Source organism: Sciurus vulgaris (assembly GCF_902686455.1).
Source record: "Sciurus vulgaris genome assembly, chromosome: 15".
Lineage (NCBI taxonomy): Eukaryota > Metazoa > Chordata > Mammalia > Rodentia > Sciuridae > Sciurus > Sciurus vulgaris.
The window spans coordinates 39,185,772-39,208,240 of record NC_136476.1 but is presented as its reverse complement, the minus strand read 5'-3'; the positions used below and the strand labels follow the sequence as shown (position 1 = coordinate 39,208,240).

Genomic DNA, 22,469 nt, shown 5'->3' with positions numbered 1-22,469 from the left:
GTTCATTTTAGATGAAACGTAGTATGAAAGTTAAAGGGTATTCAAAACAAATGGTAATAGAGAACACAGTAACCATACTTAAGATAATAGACATCAAGTCAAAAATGTCACAAGAGACAAAGAAGGACATTACATAATGACAAAATTTACAAATATATGTGTATATAGACATAAAGCTGATATATGAACCTAAATGTAAAAAGCAAACATTGACAGCAACACAATAATAGTAGAAGGGGGAAATAGAACACAACATAATAGTAGTTGAAGACTTCCATAACCCCACCACTTTCAGTAAGTAAATAGAGGACTTGAACACCACTATAGACCAAACAGTACTAACAAACATATACAGAACATTCTACTCCATAACAGCAGAAGGTGTGTGTTCCTCTCAATCACACATGGAACAGTCAGCAAGAGAGATCGTATGTTAGGTCACAAGATAAGTCAACAAATTTAAGAGTTTGAAATCATGCCAAATGTCCTTTTCAATTACAACAGAATAAAATAGAAATCAAACCATTCATCAGCAAGTGAAGGTACCTCTGCCCACTAGCAGGGAATATACCCCACCAGAAGGCCACCACCCCTAGGGAGTCAGCTCCCTTGTGGAGCACTGCATTATCAACTTCCTCCAAGATTTCAGGCTACTGAAGACTAAGAGGGGATATAATAGAAATCTTCAGGGATATTATAAGACAATAGAGGAAATCTGCAATATCACACCAGTCAACTGATACCTGAACAATATGAGAAAACAAGGAAAGAAAATGCTGCAAACAAATCTAGATGTTACATCAATGAAACCCAACGACAGCATGGCAGAAGAAATGACAGAAAGGGAGTTCAGAATGTACATAATTAAAATGCTCAGGGAAGCAAATGACGAGATGCAAGAGCAAATGCAGGCACACTGAATGATTGCACCAATCGACAGTTAAAAGAGCAAATACAGGAAGCAAAAGATCACTTCAATAAAGAGTTAGAGATATTGAAAAAAAACCAAACAGAAATCCTTGAAATGAAGGAAACAATAAACTAAATTAAGAACTCCATAGAAAGCATAACCAATAGAATAGAACACCTGGAAGACAGAACATCAGACATTGAAGATAAAATATTTAACCTTGAAACAAAGTTGAACAACAGAGAAGATGGTAAGAAATCATGAACAGAATCTCCAAGAACTATGGGGATAATCATGAAGAGGCCAAATTTGAGAATTATTGGAATTGAGGAAGGCTTAGAGGAAACAGACCAAAGGAATGAACAATCTATTCAATGAAATACTATCAGAAAATTTCCCAAATCTGAAGAATGAAATGGAAGATCAAGTAAAAGAGGCTTATAGGACTCCAAATATACAAAATTACAACAGACCCACACCAAGGCACATTATAATGAAAATGCCCAACATACAAATAAAGACAGAATTTTAAAGGCCGCAAGAGAGAGGAATCAAATTACATTCAGGGGGAAACCAATACGGTTATCAGCAGATTTTTCAATCCAGACCCTAAAAGCTAGAAGGGCCTGGAACAACATTTTCAAGCCCTGAAAGAAAATGGATGCCAACCAAGAATCTGATACCCAGCAAAACTTACCTTCAAATTTGATGATGAAATAAAATCCTTCCATGATAAACAAAAGCTAAAAGAATTTACAAAAAGAAAGCCAGCATTACAGAACATCTCAGCAAAATATTCCATGAGGAAGAGATGAAAAACAAAAGAAACAAATCAGCAATGGGAGGAAACCATCCTAAAGGAATTGTCAAATAAAGGAAGACCAAGTTGTCTCAAAATAAATAAATAAATAAATAAATAAATAAATAAATAAATAAATAAATAAATAAAATGAACCAAATGACCGGGAATACTAATCATATCTCAATAATAACCCTGAATAATTAATGGCCTGAACTCATCAATCAAAAGACATAGACTGGCAGATTGGATCAAAAAGAAAGATCCAACAATATGTTGCCTGCAAGAGACTCACCCTCGTAGAAAGAGATACACAGAGACTAAAGGTGAAAGATGGGGGAAAACATATCATACACATGGACTCAGCAAAAAGCTGGGGTATCCATCCTCATTTCAGATAAGGTGGACTTCAAGTCAAAACTAGTCAAAAGGGGATAAAGAAGGACATTACATACTGCTTAAGGGAACCATAAATCAGCAAGACATAACAATCATAAACATCTATGCCCCAAACAGTGGCTCATCCATGTATGTCAAACAATCCTTCTCAATTTCAGAAACCAAATAGACCATAACACAATAATACTAGGTGATTTTAACACGCCTCTTTCACCACTGGACAGATCTTCCAAACAAAAATTGAACAAAGAAACCATAGATCTCAATAACACAATCAATAATTTAGACTTAACGGACATTTATAGAATATACCATCCAACCAAGAGCGAATACACTTTCTTCTCAGCAGCACATGGATCCTTCTCTAAAATAGACCATATATTATGCCACAAAGCTAATGTAAGCAATAACAAGAAGATAGAGACACTACCTTGTATTCTATCAGATCATAATGGTTTGAAGTTAGAAATAAATGAAAGAGTAAAAAACAGAAGCTACTCCAACACCTGGAGATTAAACAATATGCTATTACATGATGAATGGATAACAGAAGATATTAGGAAGGAAATTAAAAAATTCCTAGAGGTAAATGAGAACAAAGAAACATCATATCAAATCTTTGGGACACTATGAAAGCAGTACTTAGAGGAAAATTATTTCATGGAGCGCATTCAATAAAAGAAGTAAAACTCAACAAATAAACGACCTAACACTACAGCTCAAAGCCCTAGAAAAAGAAGAACAGACCAACACCAAAAGTAGTAGAAGACAGGAAATAGTTAAACCAGAGCTGAAATCAACGAAATTGAAACAAAAGAAACTATACAAAAAATTGACAAAATAAATAGTTGGTTCTTTGAAAAAATAAACAAAATTGATAAACCCTTAGCCACTCTAACAAAGAGAAGACGAGAGAAACCCAAATCACCAAAATTCGGAATGAACAAGGAAATATCACAACAGACACGATTGAATACAAAACATAATTAGAAGCTATTTCGAAAATCTATATTCTAACCAAATAGAAAATTTCGAAGACATCAACAGGTTTCTAGAGACATATGAATTGCCTAAATTGAACGAGGAGGACATACAAATTTAAATAGATCAATTTCAAGTAATGAAGTAGAAGAGGTCATCAAAAGCTTACCAACAAAGAAAAGTCCAGGACCAGACGGGTTCTCAGCCGAGTTCTACAAAATCTTTAAAGAAGAGCTCATTCCAATACTTCTCAAGTATCCATGAAATAGAAGAGGAGGGTACCCTCCCAAACTCATTCTATGAAACCAATATTACCCTGATACCAAGCCAGACAGAGATAAATCAAGGAAAGAAAATTTCAGACCAATATCGTTAATGACATTGACGCAAAAATTCTCAATAAAATTTTAGCAAATCGCATACAAAAATATATTAAAAAGATAGTGCACCACGATCAAGTGGGTTTTATTCCAGGGATGCAAGGTTGGTTCAACATCCGGAAATCAATAAATGTAATTCACCATATCAATAGACTTAAAGTCAAGAACCACATGATATTTCAATAGATGCAGAAAAAGCATTTGATAAAATACAACACCCCTTCATGCTCAAAACTCTAGAAAAAATAGGGATAGTGGGAACATTCCTTAACATTGTAAAGGGCCATCTATGCTAAGCCCATGGCTAATATCATTCTAAAACGGTGAAAAACTGAAAGCATTCCCCCTAAAAACTGAACAAGACAGGGATGCCCTCTTTCACCACTCCTATTCAATATCGTTCTTGAGACTCTAGCCAGAGCAATTAGACAGACCAAGGAAATTAAAGGAATACGAATAGGAAAAGAAGAACTCAAACTATCCCTATTTGCGGATGATATGATTATATACTTAGAGGAACCAGGAAATTCCACCAGAAAACTGTTAGAACTCATAAGTGAATTCAGTAAAGTGGCAGGTTACAAGATCAATGCTCATAAATCCAATTGCATTTTATACATAAGGGAGGGAATCCTCAGAAAGAGAAATTATGAAAACTACCCCATTCACCATAGCATCGAAAAAAATAAAATACTTGGGAATCAATCTCACAAAAGAGGTAAAAGACCTCTACAATGAGAACTACAGAACACTAAAGAAAGAAATCGAAGAAAACCTTAGAAGAGGGAAAGATCTCCCATGTTCTTGGATAGGCCGTATTAATATTGTCAAAATGGCCATACTACCAAAAGTGCTATACAGATTCAATGCAATCCCAATTAAAATCCCAATGACGTACCTTACAGAAATAGAGCAAGCAATCATGAAATTCATCTGGAAGAATAAGAAACCCAGAATAGCTAAAGCAATCCTTCGCAGGAAAAATGAAGCAGGGGTATCGCAATACCCGAACTTCACTTTATTACAAAGCAATAGTAACAAAGACGGCATAGTACTGGTACCAAAATAGACAGGTAGATCAATGGTACAGAATAGAGGACACGGACACAAACCCAAATAAATACAACTTTCTAATACTAGACAAAGGCGCCAAAAATATGCAATGGAGAAAAGATAGCCTCCTCAACAAATGGTGCTGGGAGAATTGGAAATCCATATGCAACAGAATGAAACTAAACCCATATCTCTCACCCTGCACAAAACTCAACTCAAAATGGATTAAGGACCTTGGAATCAGACCAGAGACTGCAGATTATAGAAGAAAAAGTAGGTCCCGATCTTCAACATGTCGGCCTAGGACCAGACTTCCTCAACAGACCTCCCATAGCACAAGAAATAAAAGCAAGAATCAATAACTGGGATAGATTCAAACTAAAAAGCTTTCTCTCAGCAAAGGAAACTATCAGTAATGTGAAGAAAGAGCCTACAGAGTGGGAGAATATCTTTGGCCAATCATACTCAGATAGAGCACTAATCTCCAGAATCTATAAAGAACTCAAAAAACTCTACACCAAGAATACAAATAATCCAATCGACAAATGGGCTAAGGAAATGAACAGACACTTCACAGAAGAAGATGTACAAGCAATCAATAAACATATGAAAAATGTTCAACATCTCTAGTAATAAGAGAAATGCAAATCAAAACCACCCTAAGATTCCATCTCACCCCAATTAGAATGGCGATTATCAAAAAATACAAGCAACAGGTGTTGGCGAGGATGTGGGGAGAAAGGTACACTCATACATTGCTGGTGGGGCTGCAAATTAGTGCAGCCACTCTGGAAAGCAGTGTGGAGATTCCTTAGAAAACTTGGAATGGACCCTCCATTTGACCCAGCTATCCCACTCCTTGGCCTATACCCAAAGGATCTAAAATCAGCATACTACAGAGATACAGCCACATCAATGTTCATAGCTGCTCATTCACAATAGCCAGACTATGGAACCAACCTAGATGCCCTTCAATTGACGAGTGGATAAAGAAACTGTGGTATATATACACAATGGAATATTACTCAGCCATAAAGAATGACAAAATTATGGCATTTGCAGGCAAATGGATGAAATTGGAGAATATCATGCTAAGTGAGATAAGCCAATCTCAAAAAGACAAGGGACGAATGATATCGCTAATAAGTGGAGGATGACACATAATGGGGGGGAGGGAAGGGTTAGTGTTAGGGTTAGAGTAGGGTTAGGGAGGGGGGCAAGTATGGAGGAAGAAGTACTGTATAGAAGGTAAAGAGGGGTGGGAGGGGTGGGGGGAAGGGGAAAAAATAACAGAATGAATCAAACAACATTATTGTATGTGGATTTATGATTACACAAATGGTATGCCTTTGCACCATGTACAAACAGAGAGGCAACATGTATCTCATTTGTTTACAATAAAATAAAAAAAAATAAAATAAAATAAAATAAAATAGAAATCAATAAGAGAGGGAAACTAAAAAATTCACAAATACAGGGAAATTAGACAACAATTCCTGAACAACCAATGGATCAAAGAAGAGGTCAATAGGAAAATTGGAAAATATCTTCAGACAAATGAAAGCACAACCAACCAAAACTTATGGAAAAGTAATAAAAAGCAGCACTAAGAAGTCTAGAGCTGTAATGTCTTCATCAAAAAAGAAAAACAATCTCAAAAGAACCTAGTTTTATACCACAAGGAACTAGAAAACAAGAACAACATTGCTTAAAGGAAGAAGACAGGTTTTATGAAAAGATCCATGAAATTAACCCATTTTTTAGCTAGAGTAAGGGGGAAGGAAGAGACACAAATAAATAAAAGCAGATGTAAAAGAGGAGACACTGAAACTATGCTAAAGGAATAAAATGAATTATAAAAGACTAATATAAATGATTTTATTTCAACAAACTGGGTTATCTAGAAGAAATGGATAAATTCTGAATAAGTAAATCCATAACTGGGAAGGAGATCGAATTTAATTCAAAAATTAAAAAAAAAAAAAAAACTCCCAACATGATGGAACACACTTATAATTCCAGCTAATCAGGAGGCTGAAGCAGGAGGATAGCAAGTTTGAGGCCAGTCTAGGTAACTTAAGTGAGACTTTGTCTAAACGAAAAATTAAAATGGCTAGAGATGTAGCAAAGTGGTAGAGTGCTTACCTAGCATGTGTGAGGCACTGGGTTCAATTCCCAGTAGGCAAGGAAAAGAAAAAAAGACTCTCAACAAAAATTCCAAAGACCCAATGGCTTCACTGAAGAATTCTCCCAATTATTTAAAAATTAACATCAATCCTTCCCAAATCCTGCCCCATCTTCCCCACAAAAAAAAAAAATTAAGGGAAAAAAATACTTCCAAACTAATTTTATGAGGCAGAATTACCCTGATTACCAAAGTTGAACAAATATATACAAGAAAGCAAACTACAGGACAAGATTCCTGATGAACACAAGTGCAAATATCTTCAATAATTACTAGCAAACTGAACTCAGCAGCACATTAAAAAAGGTCATTCACCATGATCAAGTGGGATTCATATCAGGGGTGCAAGGATGTTTAAAACATGAAACGCAATCAATATGACAGATCACATTAATAAAACAAAGGACAGAAATATCACATAATTATCTCGAGAAATGCAGAAAGAGCATTTGACAAAATTCAACACTTCTTATAATAAAAATAGAAGGAAATTAGCTCAGCATAAGATCTGAAATTATAAAGGTCTAGAAGAAAACATGGAAGAAAAACTTTATAACATTGGTCTCAGCAATAATTTCTTTGATCTGACACCAAAAGCACAAACAAAAAAGGTAAAAAGAGTAAAGGGGATTCCATCAACTAAAAATCTTCTCTGAAGCATAACAAGCAATTAACAGGGTAATTTGCAACCTATGGACGAGGAGGAAGTGTCTGCCAACCACTTATCTGATAAGGGGTTAATACCCAAAATATGTAAGGAACCCTATAACAAAATAATAACAACTCAATTTTAAGAGGGGAGAAGGATATTTCTCCAAAGTAAACATACAAATGGCTAAACACATACATAAAAAGTTGCTCAAAGTCAGTAATTGCTAGATAAATACAAATCAAAACCATTATGAGATATTACCTTACCTCACTTCTGGAAGAATGGCCATCATTAAAAAAAAAAAAAGAAGAAATGCTGGTAAGGATGTAGAAAATTTGGAATTTTCAGCCACAGCTGGTAGGAATGCAAAATGGCATAGCCAGTATGGAGAACAGTATGGTGGTTATTAAAAAATTAAAATGTAAAGAATAAAATACAAAGATCATACAATCTAGCAATCCCACTTAAGAATATTTGGCCAAAACAATTTAAATCAGGATCTCAAGGAGAGAGTTGCACTCCTATATTCATTGCAGAATTATTCACAAAAGAATTAGAAAAAAACCTAAATATTCATCAATGGAGGAATGGATAAACAGAATGGGGTCTATGATATTCATCTTTAAAAAGAAGGAAAACATCATACGCTACAACTTGGATGAACTTTGAGGACATTATACTAAATGAAACAAGCCAACCACAGAAGGACACATATTGCATGGTTTCCTTATTTGCAGTTCCTAAGAAACTATTCTCAAGAAAATATTCTTGAGATCTACTATATAATGCTTATATAGTTAACAATATTGAATGGGTTATACTCAGAAATTGTTAAGGTAGATTTTATACATATATTTAAACCCCTCCCCAAAGGATCATGGGATTGTTTTCATGAGTCATAAGAGGCCTTGTCAGATTCATTTACCTTAACAACTTTATTCTACATATAATGAAATTAAGGTGCAGGGAGATCACAAGGTTTATTGGTGGTAAAGCGAAGAGAGCAGCTCATGCCTCAACTCACCCCTCCTTTCTGTCTTGGCAGAGAGACAGCAACAAAGATTCCAGACTATTTATTACAGGAATAAAGAGCTGTCATGGAAGTCTTCCATTAATTGGACAGTACCTACATGCGGGGGGGGGGGGGGGAGGCAGGATGAGTCACAAACCAGCTCCCTGAAGTACAGCACACAAAGAACAAAGAAATTCTACTCTGAACACCAGGAAAAACATACATATTGGCAACACTTACGAAGCGGCTGCACCGCCCCCACACCAAATTATAGCATAATCTTTTAGACAGTTCTATAATGAAAATTATGAGTAGTCTTTCTACTTATAAATTATAAGAAATAAAAAGGGCTCCGTTACTATCCATCATAGCATCAGATAAGAGAATATATAATGTTTGTAACTATCCCTCTTCTTAAAACTATGAGAGATAGTCCCATACTTTATTACTGTATGAGGGATATGGCAATAAATTAGTATGAAGAGAAAATAAAGTTGCCAGTGAAAAGAAATAACTCAGAACATGATGATCCAATGAAAGCGAGAGGCAAAAAATCCAAGGCAATATCTGGTTTTCTTTATCTTTCAGACTCATGTATTATAAAACTGGATCTGACAAAGTGCATTCTGAGTTCACATTTTATGCACATATATACTCAATGAATGCTGACCATCTTTGCCTAAGACTTTGTTCTTCTATAGGGAAGAAAAATGAACCTAAATTCTACATATACAACTGTGTTTGCCATTCATAAAAGAGTGGCAAGATAATAGTATGTGCAAAGTTAGAAATGAAAAGATAAAACATCAATTTTTATGTAAGAATGGATATGCTTGAATGGTATGTACAAAACAGAAGCATAAATGCACTCTTCAATAATTTTAACACTGAGTGGGATTTTTGAAATTTTTCACTCTAACCAGGTACAGTGGCACACATTTGTAATCCCATAAAATCAGGAAACAGAGGCAGGAGGATTACTTGAGCCTAGGAATGCAAGATCAGCCTGGATAACATAGCAAGAACCCATAATTTAAAAAGTAATAATAAATAAAAAAATCATTCTACCAAAAAGGATGTAATGCACAATCAAGTTTTGAACATTAGTAATTCCATCTTCCTCAATTACTTGACATTTCTACTTAGGGAGTCCACTGATTAAGTAATCCTTTAGAAAGCAGGTCCACTGACAGGTGCTGAAAAGCCAATTATTTCTTCCACTTACAAGGAATCTGTAGGCATATAGCAACATCAAAAGAAGGGTAAACATGGTATAATTTACTCTTCAGATTCAAAGTATATTTATATCCCAACACCATAACAAAACAAGCATTCTAAAGTCTTAAGGTTTATGCATTGAGAGTTGCATCACAAGGGAAGAAATGTTTCTAGACTATGGTGATATGTTCCTCTAACTGTGTCACTCCAGCAGTTGATCTGTAGTGAGTTCTCAAATAACAGCAGCTAGCAATTTACTAACCCTCATTATAAGATCTCATAAACATTTTGTAGACATTTATGATTATCTCCATGTTTCCAGTGAAGAAACGGAAGTTTATACTGAAGTTAAGATTGGATCAAAGCAACTCCAAACCCCATATGCCTGTCATTTATCCACACCAAAGGGAGTGATGGCATGTTTTCACCTTTGTAACACTAGTACCTATTACACTGAAATGTTTTTAGAATGTAAAAATTATTCCTGATTTCTCTATCTGCTCAAATTTGGTAAAGAAAAAGGGATCTTATAATAATATTGCAACCATTTGACTCTGTAAGCAAGTGTTAAAAGCACGCCATTTGCAAAGTAAAGTACTTAAAGATAGTACTCTCTTCAAATTAACTTGGAATCAGAAGACATGATCTGTCAGATAAAGGTTACCCAGATGTCAAAAAGGCAGACGCTCTCAGATGTTTGAGATATAAGTAAGGTCAACAACACAGCAGTTCCAATAATGGAAAGATAGAAAAATTATTGCAGACTGGACTCAGATAAAATCAAGTACCCTATTACTTGAGAAGAATGGCAGAGAAGGAAATAACAATGACTAGATTTCCAAGTTAGTTTTATCGGCCGTCTGAATCTTCATGACAACACAAACAACCTATATATGTAGAAAATGGAATAAGAAAACTTAAATCATGAAGTAATGGTTGGCCACAGGATGAACATATAACCACCAGTGAAGAAAAAGGAATATAATCAACATTAATTCTATTAATTGCTAACATTTTGACAACTGGCTATAAATGATAACTGTAATGACTGAATTCCTATAGGCATTAAATTTCTTTGTTGGACAAAAGTAGTTCTTACATTTCTACCATGTGAGTTCTAAATCTCTGGTAATCTGGTAAAACAAAAGTTAAAAGTCTATTGGTAATATAAGTAATTCTAATGTATGTATTTTTCCTCTCTCTTAGGTACAATTTATATGAGTGTGTCTCTGCATTTAGCAATCAAAGTTGAAAGAGGGTGTGTGAAATCTCTCCAACAGTGAGATATAATTAAGCATACTCCTCGAAGTAAGCACTATATAATAAAACTAGAGAAAGCCAATCATTTTGATTTTTTAAAAATAGTATATTGCTCAAAGAAATGAAAGCCATGTTAGTCAAACAATTTATTGGGATATGAAAAAAACCTGCAAGAGTGACAACAGTCAATGTGACAGCAATTCATACTATGTTGGAGGGAAAAAAGAATGCAGGGTCAACCCAAGTGGATGGAACATAAAGTGTGACTCCGAAGACTGACTTTCCTTCTTCAGTGACGAAACTGTGAAATTTAAATAAGTGATATACATGGTATACCATTAATTTATAAGGTCCTAATTTAATATCAAATAAAATAGGGTCTACATGAATCATGGTGAACAAATGACTGGATTATAATGTTACACTAACCAAGACTAATATGTAGAATGGAATAACATTAGTGGAAAAAAAACCAAAAACATAAAAAAGAATTGATCTAAATTTCTGGAAACAGTGAATAACAATGAAGACTAATTCTATTTCTAGAAGCAGACAGTGTGGTATACTGTTAAGAAATGACAGAAAACAGATTTAGTAAGCTCTTATCTTGCATAATCTTCTGCCTCAGGGAAAATCATCAGACTGGAGAGATGAAATAAACATTAGTAAGATGACACTGACATCCATGATAGAAGCAGACAATGCAAACCAACACGGGGAAAACAGATTAATCAATGATGGTGTTAGAAAAACTGATTAGCTACCAGGAAAAGGTAATTCTAATGCATTACCATGCCAGAAAAAAATTCTCGATGGATTCAAGAATTGCAGATAAAGAGGAAATCATTTTTAAACAATTTCAAAGAAAGCCAGGTGTGACAGTATAATCCCAGAGACTTGGGAGACTGAGACAGAAGGATCACAAATGCAAGGCCAGCCTCAGCAACTTAGTGAGACCCTTGGCAACCTAGCAAGAGCCTATCTCAAAACAAAAAATAAAAAGGGCTGGAGTTGTGGCTCAGTGGTAACGTGTCCCCAGAGTTAAATTCCCACTATAAAAAATAAATTCAAAGAAATATTAAGTGAATGTTTGCATATTCTATAGACAAGTAGGAGCTCACTGAGCATTAAAGCAATAAGAGACTACTAATTAAGTTCATTAGCTTTCTATCCCTTTGACAAAATACCTGAGATAAGCAAATTACAAGGAGGAAAGGTTGTTTTGGCTCACAGTTTCAAAGGTTTAGTCCATGATCTCTTGTTCCTGTCACTTGGGGCCTGTGGTGGCACAGTACATCATGACAAAAGCATATGAGAGAAGTCTATTCACCTCATGGTAACCAAGAAGCAAAGTGAAAGAAAGGGTAAGGGTCCTAATATCCCCTTTGGGGGCATATACCCAATGACCTAACATTCTTCCACTAGTTCCAGAACTTGCCAGTAGCACCACAGGCAACCAACTTTAACACGGACCTTCAGATCCAAACTATAGCATGAGGATTAATATGCTATAGAAGGAAGAACATCTAGAAAACAAAAAATTCTTTAAAATTGAAAGATAAGAAAATGAGCCACAAAGTGGACTACGAAAGAAATAGAGAAAGAAAAATAGAGAAACAAATAGAGAAAGAGAAATAAATAGAGAAAGAAAAGAAAATGAGAAGACCTGTATAAGAATTCAGGGTCCGAATGACAGACAACCCAGAAAGCAATAAGAAGTCATTAGAGGGAACAAAGTAAATGATAAAATGATGAGGAAAATTCCCCAGAAATCAAGGACCTGAATTTTCAGATTAATTATCCAGCATAGCAGATGAAAGTAGATTTATTCCAAGATGCATTGTTATAAAATTATAGAGTACCAGGGACAAAGAGAACATACTAAAATCTTCCAGAGGGGAAATATAAAAACAGAAATTAGATCCACATAAACACATAGTCAGGATTTCATGAATCAAAATAACATTGGATTTATTCACAGCAACTCTAGAAGCTTTGGAACCAATGGAAGAAAACAAACAAAATTTTGAAGGACATTGGTTCCCAGCCTAGAAGTCTATACCCAGCCAAACTAACCTAAACACTGCCACTGCCACACTCCAAGTGCTCCCCTGACTTTAGATTTTAAAAAGGAAATAAAAACACATTTAATTATTGGCCAATGCTTTGATATTCTTTTAAAAATAACTTTAAAAACCATAAAAATTCTTAAACACAAACTCCTCCCTCCTCCCACCTTCCCCAAAATGAACAAAGCATAAATCTAAAACTTAAAAAACACAAGGAGAATTTTTAAAAGTAGTGTCCAGCACAGTGGCAGACACCTGTAATTCCAGTGACTCAGGAGGCTGAGGCACTTGTCTAGCCTTGGCAACTTAGCAAGACCCTATCTCAAATAAGAAGGACTAGGGATCTAGCTCAGTGATAGAGTTCAATTCCCACTACATGAAAGAAAAAAAGGAAAAAAAGTAGCAACAGAAAACTTCAGGACCAATCAATCTCATTATTTTTTATGACTATAAATTTAAGGTAATTTTCTTACATGTTAAAGTTTAAGATATTTTTTGTGAAATCATAAGGATACAGTGAAAGTGAAATAGACATTAATTATGGGGTAATGAAAGATGATACAATGTTTCTGAATAAAATTTTCAAACTTTTAAAAGTTCAGCTCTTATCTGTAATATGCTTCAAATTATCTCAGAATTTAGGAACTGGGGAGTGGAACATATAAATAATATGGACTAGCTATGTAATAATAACTGGAATATAAGGGTTATATATATCAAGCTAATTGTACTATTCTCTCCACTTTTGAGCATGCTTGAAATTTTTCATAAAAAAGGTTAAAATTTTTCTGATCTAGTATTCTCTCCATATAACTATTTTAAAACAAAACAAAAATTAAAATTTAAGAGACAAAGATTTTCCTAAATATGCATAAAATACATATCATAGCATGTATTAATTTTTTGGTCAGGGTAAATCAAATGAAAAAACTTCCATATTAAAAATATAATGTGGAAAACATATGCCACAAAAATAAACCCTATAATTATTAGAATTTTTTTTATAACCACAAAGAAAAAAAGGCAAAAGAAATCTTCGAAAAATGTGCTCCTAGCAATAGGTAACATCAAAAATTTAAAAGACTAACATAGTGTTAATGATTTGGATATGAGGTGGTCCACTGAAAGCTTATAAGCGAGACAATGTAGGAATGTTCAGAGGGAAAATGATTAGATTAGGAGAACTGAAACCTAATCTGTAATTTAATCCATTTGATGGATCAATAATTTGAAAGGATTAAGGGTTGGTAACAGTAGGATAGGGTATAGGTCACTGGGAGCATACCCTTGGGATTATATTATCCCTGGCTCCTGCACTCAAGCTCTATTGGCTGTCATCAACTGAGCACCTTTCCTCAGCCACATTTTTTGGCTATGATATTCTGCCTCACCTTGGGCACAGAGAAATGGAGTCAGCCAACCATAAACTGACACTATGAAACTGTGAGTCCAAAACAAACTTTTCCTCCTCTCAGTTGTTCCTGTCAGGTCTTTTGGTCACAGTGATGAAAAGCTGACCAAAATACATTTTATAAAAGACAAAACTAGGTTTGCTTTATATAATCTGGAGGCCCAAGTTAAAAGGCATATTTGAGTTTGATGTGGAAAAGGAAGTGTTTTAAAGAATTTTTAGAAAATAGAGTGAACTGCTCTAAATGTATCAAATTTTCTATAACCAAAATTTGAGAGACTAATAATCACCTACTTGGGAGCTATCTAATGTATATGTTTAAATATCAAAACAGAGACCAGCCCGGCGTGGTGGTGCACGCCTGTAAAACCACTGGCTCAGGAGGCTGAGGAAGAAGGATCGCCAGTTCAAAGCCAGCCTCAGCAAAAGTGAGGCACTAAGCAACTCAGTAAGACCCTTTCTCTGAATACAATACAAAATAGGGCTGGGGATGTGGCTCAGTAGTTGAGTGCCCCTGAGTTCAATCCCTGGTACCCAAAAAAAATGGGGGGCGGGAGAACAGGGGAAGGATTATAAAGATTGATTTCAGACCTATTTAACATATAACTATACAACTATAAATTAATCAATATTTAAATAAATAAGCAGAAAAGAGTTAACACAGCCAGTTTGAGACTGCCATCTGTAGGAAGGACTACTTAAAAAGCTGGTCTTTTGATAGGGCCTTGGAAACTGAATTTTGGGAAGGTTCTCATCGTTTTTCAACTGATAAAATGTCCCTAAACTATACATCCACTGTTTCAAAATATGCCTAGCCTGACCAGCCCCCAGTAAAAACCTTAGACACAGAGTCTCAAATGAGCTTCTGACTAAAAAACGCTTAAGAGGCACAGTCATGATGTGATATCGGAGAGATCAAGTCCTATGTGACTCCACTGGGAGAGGACTCTCAGAAGTTCACGCCTGGTCTCCTCTGGAGTTGGCCCCATGCACCTTTTCCCTTGCTGATTTTGCTTTTCTATCCTTTCACTGTAATAAATCATAGCAATGCTTATGACTCAAAGCTCAGTACTGAGTCCTCCTAGAAAATCACTGAACCTGATTATAGTCATCGGGACCCCTGACCCAGGATCATTCTTTTCTTTAAAGGAAAGCAGCAAATAAGAAAACAAAATGATATGTAGTATTTTTAAAGAGAGTAACTTCTAGAGTATTTCTAATATCAGTAATAAAAAACTCTCCTAAAAGTTATATATTTGACAACCAAAAATATTTGAGGGCAAGTTCCACAATAGGCTTTAATGATTCAATTTGAGAAATGAGGGCCCCTGCTCTTAAGCAGTTCACATTCTAGTTAAGGAACTCACAACTATAATCTCAATTGCTATTGAGTGAATAAGTCAAATTCAACTTTGAAGACTAAATGTATAGCTAATGGTTATTAGCGATAAAAATTAAGATGTAAGACCAAAAGGACATTTTAAGAAGCTCTTTGGTAAGTGCAAGATACTAAATAATAATGATTGTTTTTTATTGTTCAGAATGGAAGAATTATAAAGACTCTAAATAGCCAATAGCTACATGTGGTTATTTAAATTTGACTTCAACTAAATAAAATTTAAAGTATTCCAAAAAAATAAAATTAAATTATAAATAAAATTAAAATATTCCTTCCTCAGTCACACTTGCCAAATTTCATGTTCTCAAGAGTCAAATGTGGCTAGGTTTTTTTAAATACAATATTTTTTTTTTTTAGTTGTAGATGGATATGATAACACATCAGACTACACAAATTATAGATCATTTACATGATGGCAGAAAGTTCTACTGGACAAAGCTGGCCTAAAAGACTGAGCTGTCCACAAAGGCCACAGATATTTTCCACAGCAACTTACATATCTATCAATGTGAAAACAGGTATATATTAAGTTGTAGAACACAAGCAGCCTTCAAAAACCATAATCCAGATCTGTATAAACTAACATACTGATAAGCAAAAAATTTAACTACAACGGAAAATGTATTAATGCTTCTGTGTGCATATGTATAAAAATATGGGTGTTTTGTAGAGAAGAAAATTTGAGTATATATACTACAACATTGTTAGTATGTTTTACATGTTATTCTTACTTAAAGAATATTATTTTGGTAAAATAAGATGCTATTTTGCTAAAATTACTTTCAGCCAATGCTTTAGAAAGTGATGAGACTGAGCTTCATGTCAAGTGACCATAAGATATAGGACCAGTAGGCAGAAGAATAGGAATGTTTAAACAGACCAAAGGACCCAGAAGGTTCGTGGAGGAATGAGACTAAGGCAGATTTCCTGCCCAAAGATGACAGTTGATACCAGAGAACAAAGGCTGATCCTGCTTCTCCTGTTTTCCTGACCAGTTTATTTTCTTCCTTTCTGCTGAACCACGTATATGGTTCCTCAATTTTTAACCTGATAGTTCAACTATTCATATACTGGCATATTTACAACCATGGAAAAAAAGTGCTTAAGGATAATAGAGGAATTGTTTGCCCCTTCTAGGGAAAGAACATTCTAAGTACAGTTCGTTATTCTAGCTTTGTGCAGACATTTCAGTGTACCTTGTTCTCCCACACTAGCCTGACAATGTCTTATAAATGATAGCCCTGTCCTAGTCGTGGATTTGCCCAGGACCATAAAATAACAAGTACACATTAATATGAGCTGAATTACATTCAAGACTAACTGAAAAAGGAAGGAAGGGTTAAGATATAGGTACTGAAACTGGCTACTTCTGCCCCAACCCCCAGAAAAAAAAAAAACTGCTGGGCATTCATTCATCAGCCTCTTGGTTACTCTCTACAAACTCTATTTTAGAGATTACTGTTTTTTAAAATACATATTTTTTTTTTAGTTGTAGATGGACATGATACCTTTATTTTATTTTATTTATTTATTTCTATATGGTGCTGAGGATCAAACCCAGCGCCTCACACTTGCTAGGCAAGTGCTCTACCACTGAGCCACAACCCGAGCCCAGGAATTATCCTTCTTGATCATTTAGGTTTTTATTCCACTGCAGAGACTGTGAGGCTGTTTATAGGTGAGTAAAACCAATAAGAAGAGTATTTCCAAAGACATGTTTTATACTGATATTGAAGAAGTGAGCATTAGGAATTTTCAGTGCCTCCATACTTTCCATACAGTAACCACTAGCCACAGGGGGTTACTGAACACTAAAATCATGGCTACACTGAATTAAGATGTCCTATAAGAATCAAAGGGACACCAGTTGGAGGGTTTAATACAAAAATGTAAAATTAATATTTCTCAAATTTTAATGTTGATTACATATTGAAATAATATTTCAGATATACTGGATTAAGTAAACAATGGGTAAAACTTATTTCCCCTGTTTGTCTTTACCTTTCATTTTAGTGTGTTACCAGAAGATTCCTTGTTTGTCTTTACCTTTTATTTTAATGTGTTACCAGAAGATTCAATCCTATCAATGTAGCTTGCATTTTGTTCCCATCAAAGAACACTATTCTCTATCTCCTTTTTGCACCTAAGTATAGTTTAAAACATGCACACAACCACAGATAACAGCTAATGTCTCTCTTTTCATGCTCTTGGGGAATTAAGGATAATGATAGCCCCAGATGCGGAAGGAAAATGTCTATCCAGGTAAACAGTCTAGCACTACTCCTGGAACACAGGGTAGCAAATAATATAAAGTGAATAAAAAGAGCTACAAAAAACAAGTATAATTGCAATGACATATAACTCTTGTTGAACACTGATTATAAACCAGTATTGTTCCCTGGATTATCTCATTTAATCCCCATGTTGACTTTCATGAGGTGAGTTCTTTTGTAATCCTCATCTTAGAGATGAGAAAAATAGACATTATGAATTCATAACAAAATCTCTTATTTTGAAAAATTGAAAGAAATACGACAATTCAATTTAAATGGCCTATACAGGATGTCTGTGTAAATTTCTATTTGCCTTCTATCGCATGGTGTTATACTAGAAGATATGACACCAAAAGAAATCACAGTTAATACAACTGAAAAATGAACAGGTACAAACTAAGGTCTTATTTATTTACAAATAAATCCTGCTATAATTATCCTCCATCCTACAAAAATATTAATAAGCCTGACTAATAGCTAATAATTCAGTAACACAAACTTCTCATTGAATTTAAGCAATCAGCTGGAATTTAATGTTAAAAAAAACAGGTTTACATTGCACTTTACAATGTTTTATCATGTACAGGATCTTTTAATCCTCACAATATCTCTAAGAGGCTATCAGAGGTTGGCAATACCTCTGAGAGGTTATTAGAGGTTGGGAATCTTACAAGCACTTAGATTCATTATTTGATCTAGGGATGCTTCTTATCAGTCCTTAATTTGTGTTTTGTGGTTAGGCTACTGTTGAGGGTTAATTTTGTTTTGTTTTTGTTTTTGTTTTTAAATGCAGGAATGGATAAAAAGGCTACCTATAGAATTCTGTGTTCCAAATTCCTAGCATCTTCAGAGATAATGGCTTTGGGCTGAACAAGGTATGCAGGTGGTAAGATATAAAAATGTCTAAAAGGCCTAAAAAAGTAGGCTCTAACAACTTACCACTTTAAAAAAAAAAAAAACAAAACTCAGATTTAAAATAAGGCTTCATATACAACATTTTAAATAGCACCATCAGAGCTAAGTCATCTTTATTGGGCTCTGCTGTGGAAACATTTATTAGGGCTCAAACCTTGACTCGCCCTATAAAAAAAGCAATATTCAGGACACACTAAATGGTCAACTTAATTTTTAATGAGTAAATGACATGGCAAGAATGGTTCAGGTACTTGTAAATGCTAAATGTCTGGGTATGTCTTCATTGGCTTTTGAACAGTTTCAAAGAGCAGACATGAGGATTCATTAGCTCTTAGCACATATGAACCTGCTCCAAGGCAGTCAAGAGAGTTGCCTAGCAACAGTGCATTTTGCATCTCTCATCATCCCCAAAGATGCTCCTGCAGCAGCAGCTAGGTCAAGCCTCTCATTAGCAACCTGACAAAGGGTTTCTACCTCCCATTTTACAAAATTATTTTTATTTCCAGGTGAAGCTCACATATCTATGCATTATTCCTGCTGACAATATAGTCCCTTTTCTCCATTCCTCCTTCCTCCCAACCCCTATTTCAACAGATATGTTTTAATGAACCCATCAAAATACCTGTAACAAAAGCAGGCACTGAAAAATCCAACAGAATTTATGTGCCTATTCACATCATTCTAATAGTTTCACAGAATTTGGGCAACGAAGTAAGGAAGCTTTAGAGAAAAGGAAAATAAAAGATGCTGAAATCAAATAATGAGAAGAGAAAAAAAAAAGATCAGTTACCCAACTTCAAAATTAACCAAAAATTCACCCAAAATATTTGTAATGCTGTCCCCAACAACTTTATATCTCATCCCCACAGAAATTAATCTCACCCATCTAGCAAAAAGGCAGAAAATTCCAGAGTAGTAATAAACTATAACAAATGAATTGACAGTTTATAATGAATATAATTCATTGGAAAAGAACTCTGGTTCCCACTTTAATAACTGTGTTCTAAAGTGTGACCTCAGATCAATAGCTATTCACTCACTTCTGCAAAAATTTCTTAAAATATTTACCACTCAGCATATTGTCATGCAGAACTAAACTATATCCTCAAATATATTCCTCCTTTTATATACTCAAAGACCCTTAAAAATGATAGACTTTTCATGTATCTTAAAGTACTTAATCCATATCTTATCATAAACCTATCACTCTGGTATCTGAGTTTTCATGCTATCGTGAATTTACCTATAGAAAAGATGATAGAAAGTATATGACATTTTAAAAAAGACCGAGTGTGGTCCTAATCGACACAGATTAAGAATGGTGTAATGAAGAACATTCAAAGGCAAATACTATCACCGGAAATCAAATTAGGTAAATTTTTTAAATGATCTGAAAGGAATAATGTGATTTTTCCCCTGTGTCCCCCACCTTTCTTTCTACATAAAAATGGCAAAGAAGGAATCTTCAGGAAGATTTCCCAGAAGGGTGTCATTTACCACTAAAATATTTCATTCCAGCAGTTGAAAGACCATAAAAGGGTGACTGTCCTCCAGAGTCTCTAATAACGGTAATAGATCTTGTGTTACTATTCACAAGTGACCTCTCAGTCAGGCGATTTAATTTTTCCCCCTGCAGCATGGTTGTTTCACACACAGTGTAATAACAGTTTTTGCACAACAAGACAATTCATCCGATTAGAAGGACTGTATTAAGTCTTTCATGAACAGCATGTGTCACTACAGCTTTGGCTAGGGTTTGATTTAAGACAACCTAACACATGCATGTATAAGTCTTCATTTTTCTACTGTTTCAAAAATGACTCCTAGACTTTCTTTAGCAATTTTCCAGACCATTGCCTGAACCCTCCCCAGCTTCAAAAAATAACTAAGAACTCATCAAATGATCACTAAGTGCCCTAAGTCAGGCACCAAGAATTCTCCTCAAAGCAACAGAAATAAACATAAAGTTCCTCCTTTCTATATGAGCTCAGGGAAATTCCACTAATGTGTCAAAAAGGAAAAACAAGAAAAGAATTGAAATGAGCAGACCTGGTTATTGCAATTACTTTAATGCTTTACAATATTTTGGCAATGCACCATCAATTCTAAGGACAATATGACATTGCTGAGAAAAACTTTAGCCAAAGAGAGTTTTCAGACCTGTTTGAAAACATCAGTGAATCTCAAAAAAAAAAAAAAAAAAAAAAAAAAAAATTAAAAGTGGACACCAAAGAACTGATCATTTGGCAGTCTACACTACAATAAATAATTTGGCATCATTCAAGGCTCACAGAAGTCAAAACCTGAGAACATCTACACCTCTCTTCCTCCCAGGCAAATGGGATTAGGAAAGCAAAATCTATAATCTCCCTAGCAAAGGCTACAAGTGATGGCCGGCAAAATTCTCAGGGATTCTCGTAAATTTACAACTGTTAATGGAAACTGAGAGGCTCGGCCTCCCCTGTTCCACCTCTGAATCTGGACAGGCTCCCCCTGGGGAACAATGTCAGCATCCTGTAACTACATGGCTAGGGTGTCTTTACATTTCACAGGCCCCAAAAGGATTCTCCAACTGTTCCATGGTAAGTAGCCCAAACCTACAAGAGTAAGTTTTCTTAAGACTCTTGACACAGGTAAAACTCTCTCTTCTGGCTGATCTGTTCCACAGTCCCTAGGATTCTGCTTCTTCCAATAGAGGCCTATATAGGCCTCTGAGCAGCCCCCAAGAGATCTGAGACAACCCCACTGCAGTTCTCTCTCCCATGCTGTCCACGTTTTACTATGAGAAACACTAACAAATCTTATGCTTTGACAAACTCTAGACATGTAAGTTAATCCTGATATTGCAGTACTCCCTCCTTTTTCCACCATCACAATAGCTAGCCAGATCTTTATTCCCTCTTAAATATTTCAGGCAATCATCAATATACCATATCCACTCAACCACCACAACTGTAAGAGACACACATCAAGTTGAATTACGGATGGGATGAGAGAAGTAGGGAGTAGGCTGAGGTCCCTGTCACCAGGCTTAAGGTAAGGGGCTGGAACTTTTGAAACTCATACTTCTCCAGTAACTTGCTTTGAGCACCCTCCCCTCCCTCTTCTCTTTTTCTATCCTCTCACTGCATAACGTTGATGTGTGTCTAATAACATTGATGTATATACATCAATTAATGAGGTTTAAGAGCTCTAGTAGTTTGACTGCATCTAGGTTTATTTCTCCTGTACTGCAAGTTCTACTGAGTGTTGTGTCTCAGAACACACTGGTATATATCAAGGTCTCTATTGATATTTCTATTTCAGCATTCTGTGAAACAACCTCAGCTCTCTTCTGACTATCCCAGTACTTTAAAGAAGTTCTCATCTTCTGCCTAGCTGCAAAGCTCTTCAAGACCTTTGATTTCTAAGTACCCATATAAAGAACTACTTTCCTCAACATATATATACACGTTACCCCACTATTACCTACCACACTTCAGTGTATATGCATGCCTTCTTTTTACAGACTAGAATGTTTTTCCCTTTCCCCTACATCAGAGAAACTCATGTG

General features: G+C 35.2%; 1 protein-coding gene across 2 annotated transcripts in view; it reads right to left on the bottom strand.

Moving 5' to 3' along the window:
* Nucleotides 1-22,469, bottom strand: part of FOCAD (focadhesin) — a 377,113-nt gene that overhangs the window by 237,402 nt on the left and 117,242 nt on the right. The window contains exon 12 of one of the 2 annotated variants that reach the window (XM_079112424.1): nt 8,312-8,485. The exons of the other annotated variant lie outside the window; for it this stretch is intronic. Coding sequence (XP_078968550.1) covers nt 8,471-8,485 — 15 coding nt within the window. The 3' untranslated portion in view covers nt 8,312-8,470. Of the gene's footprint in view, nt 1-8,311; nt 8,486-22,469 lie in introns of those variants that run through there. 2 annotated transcript variants of the gene reach the window in all.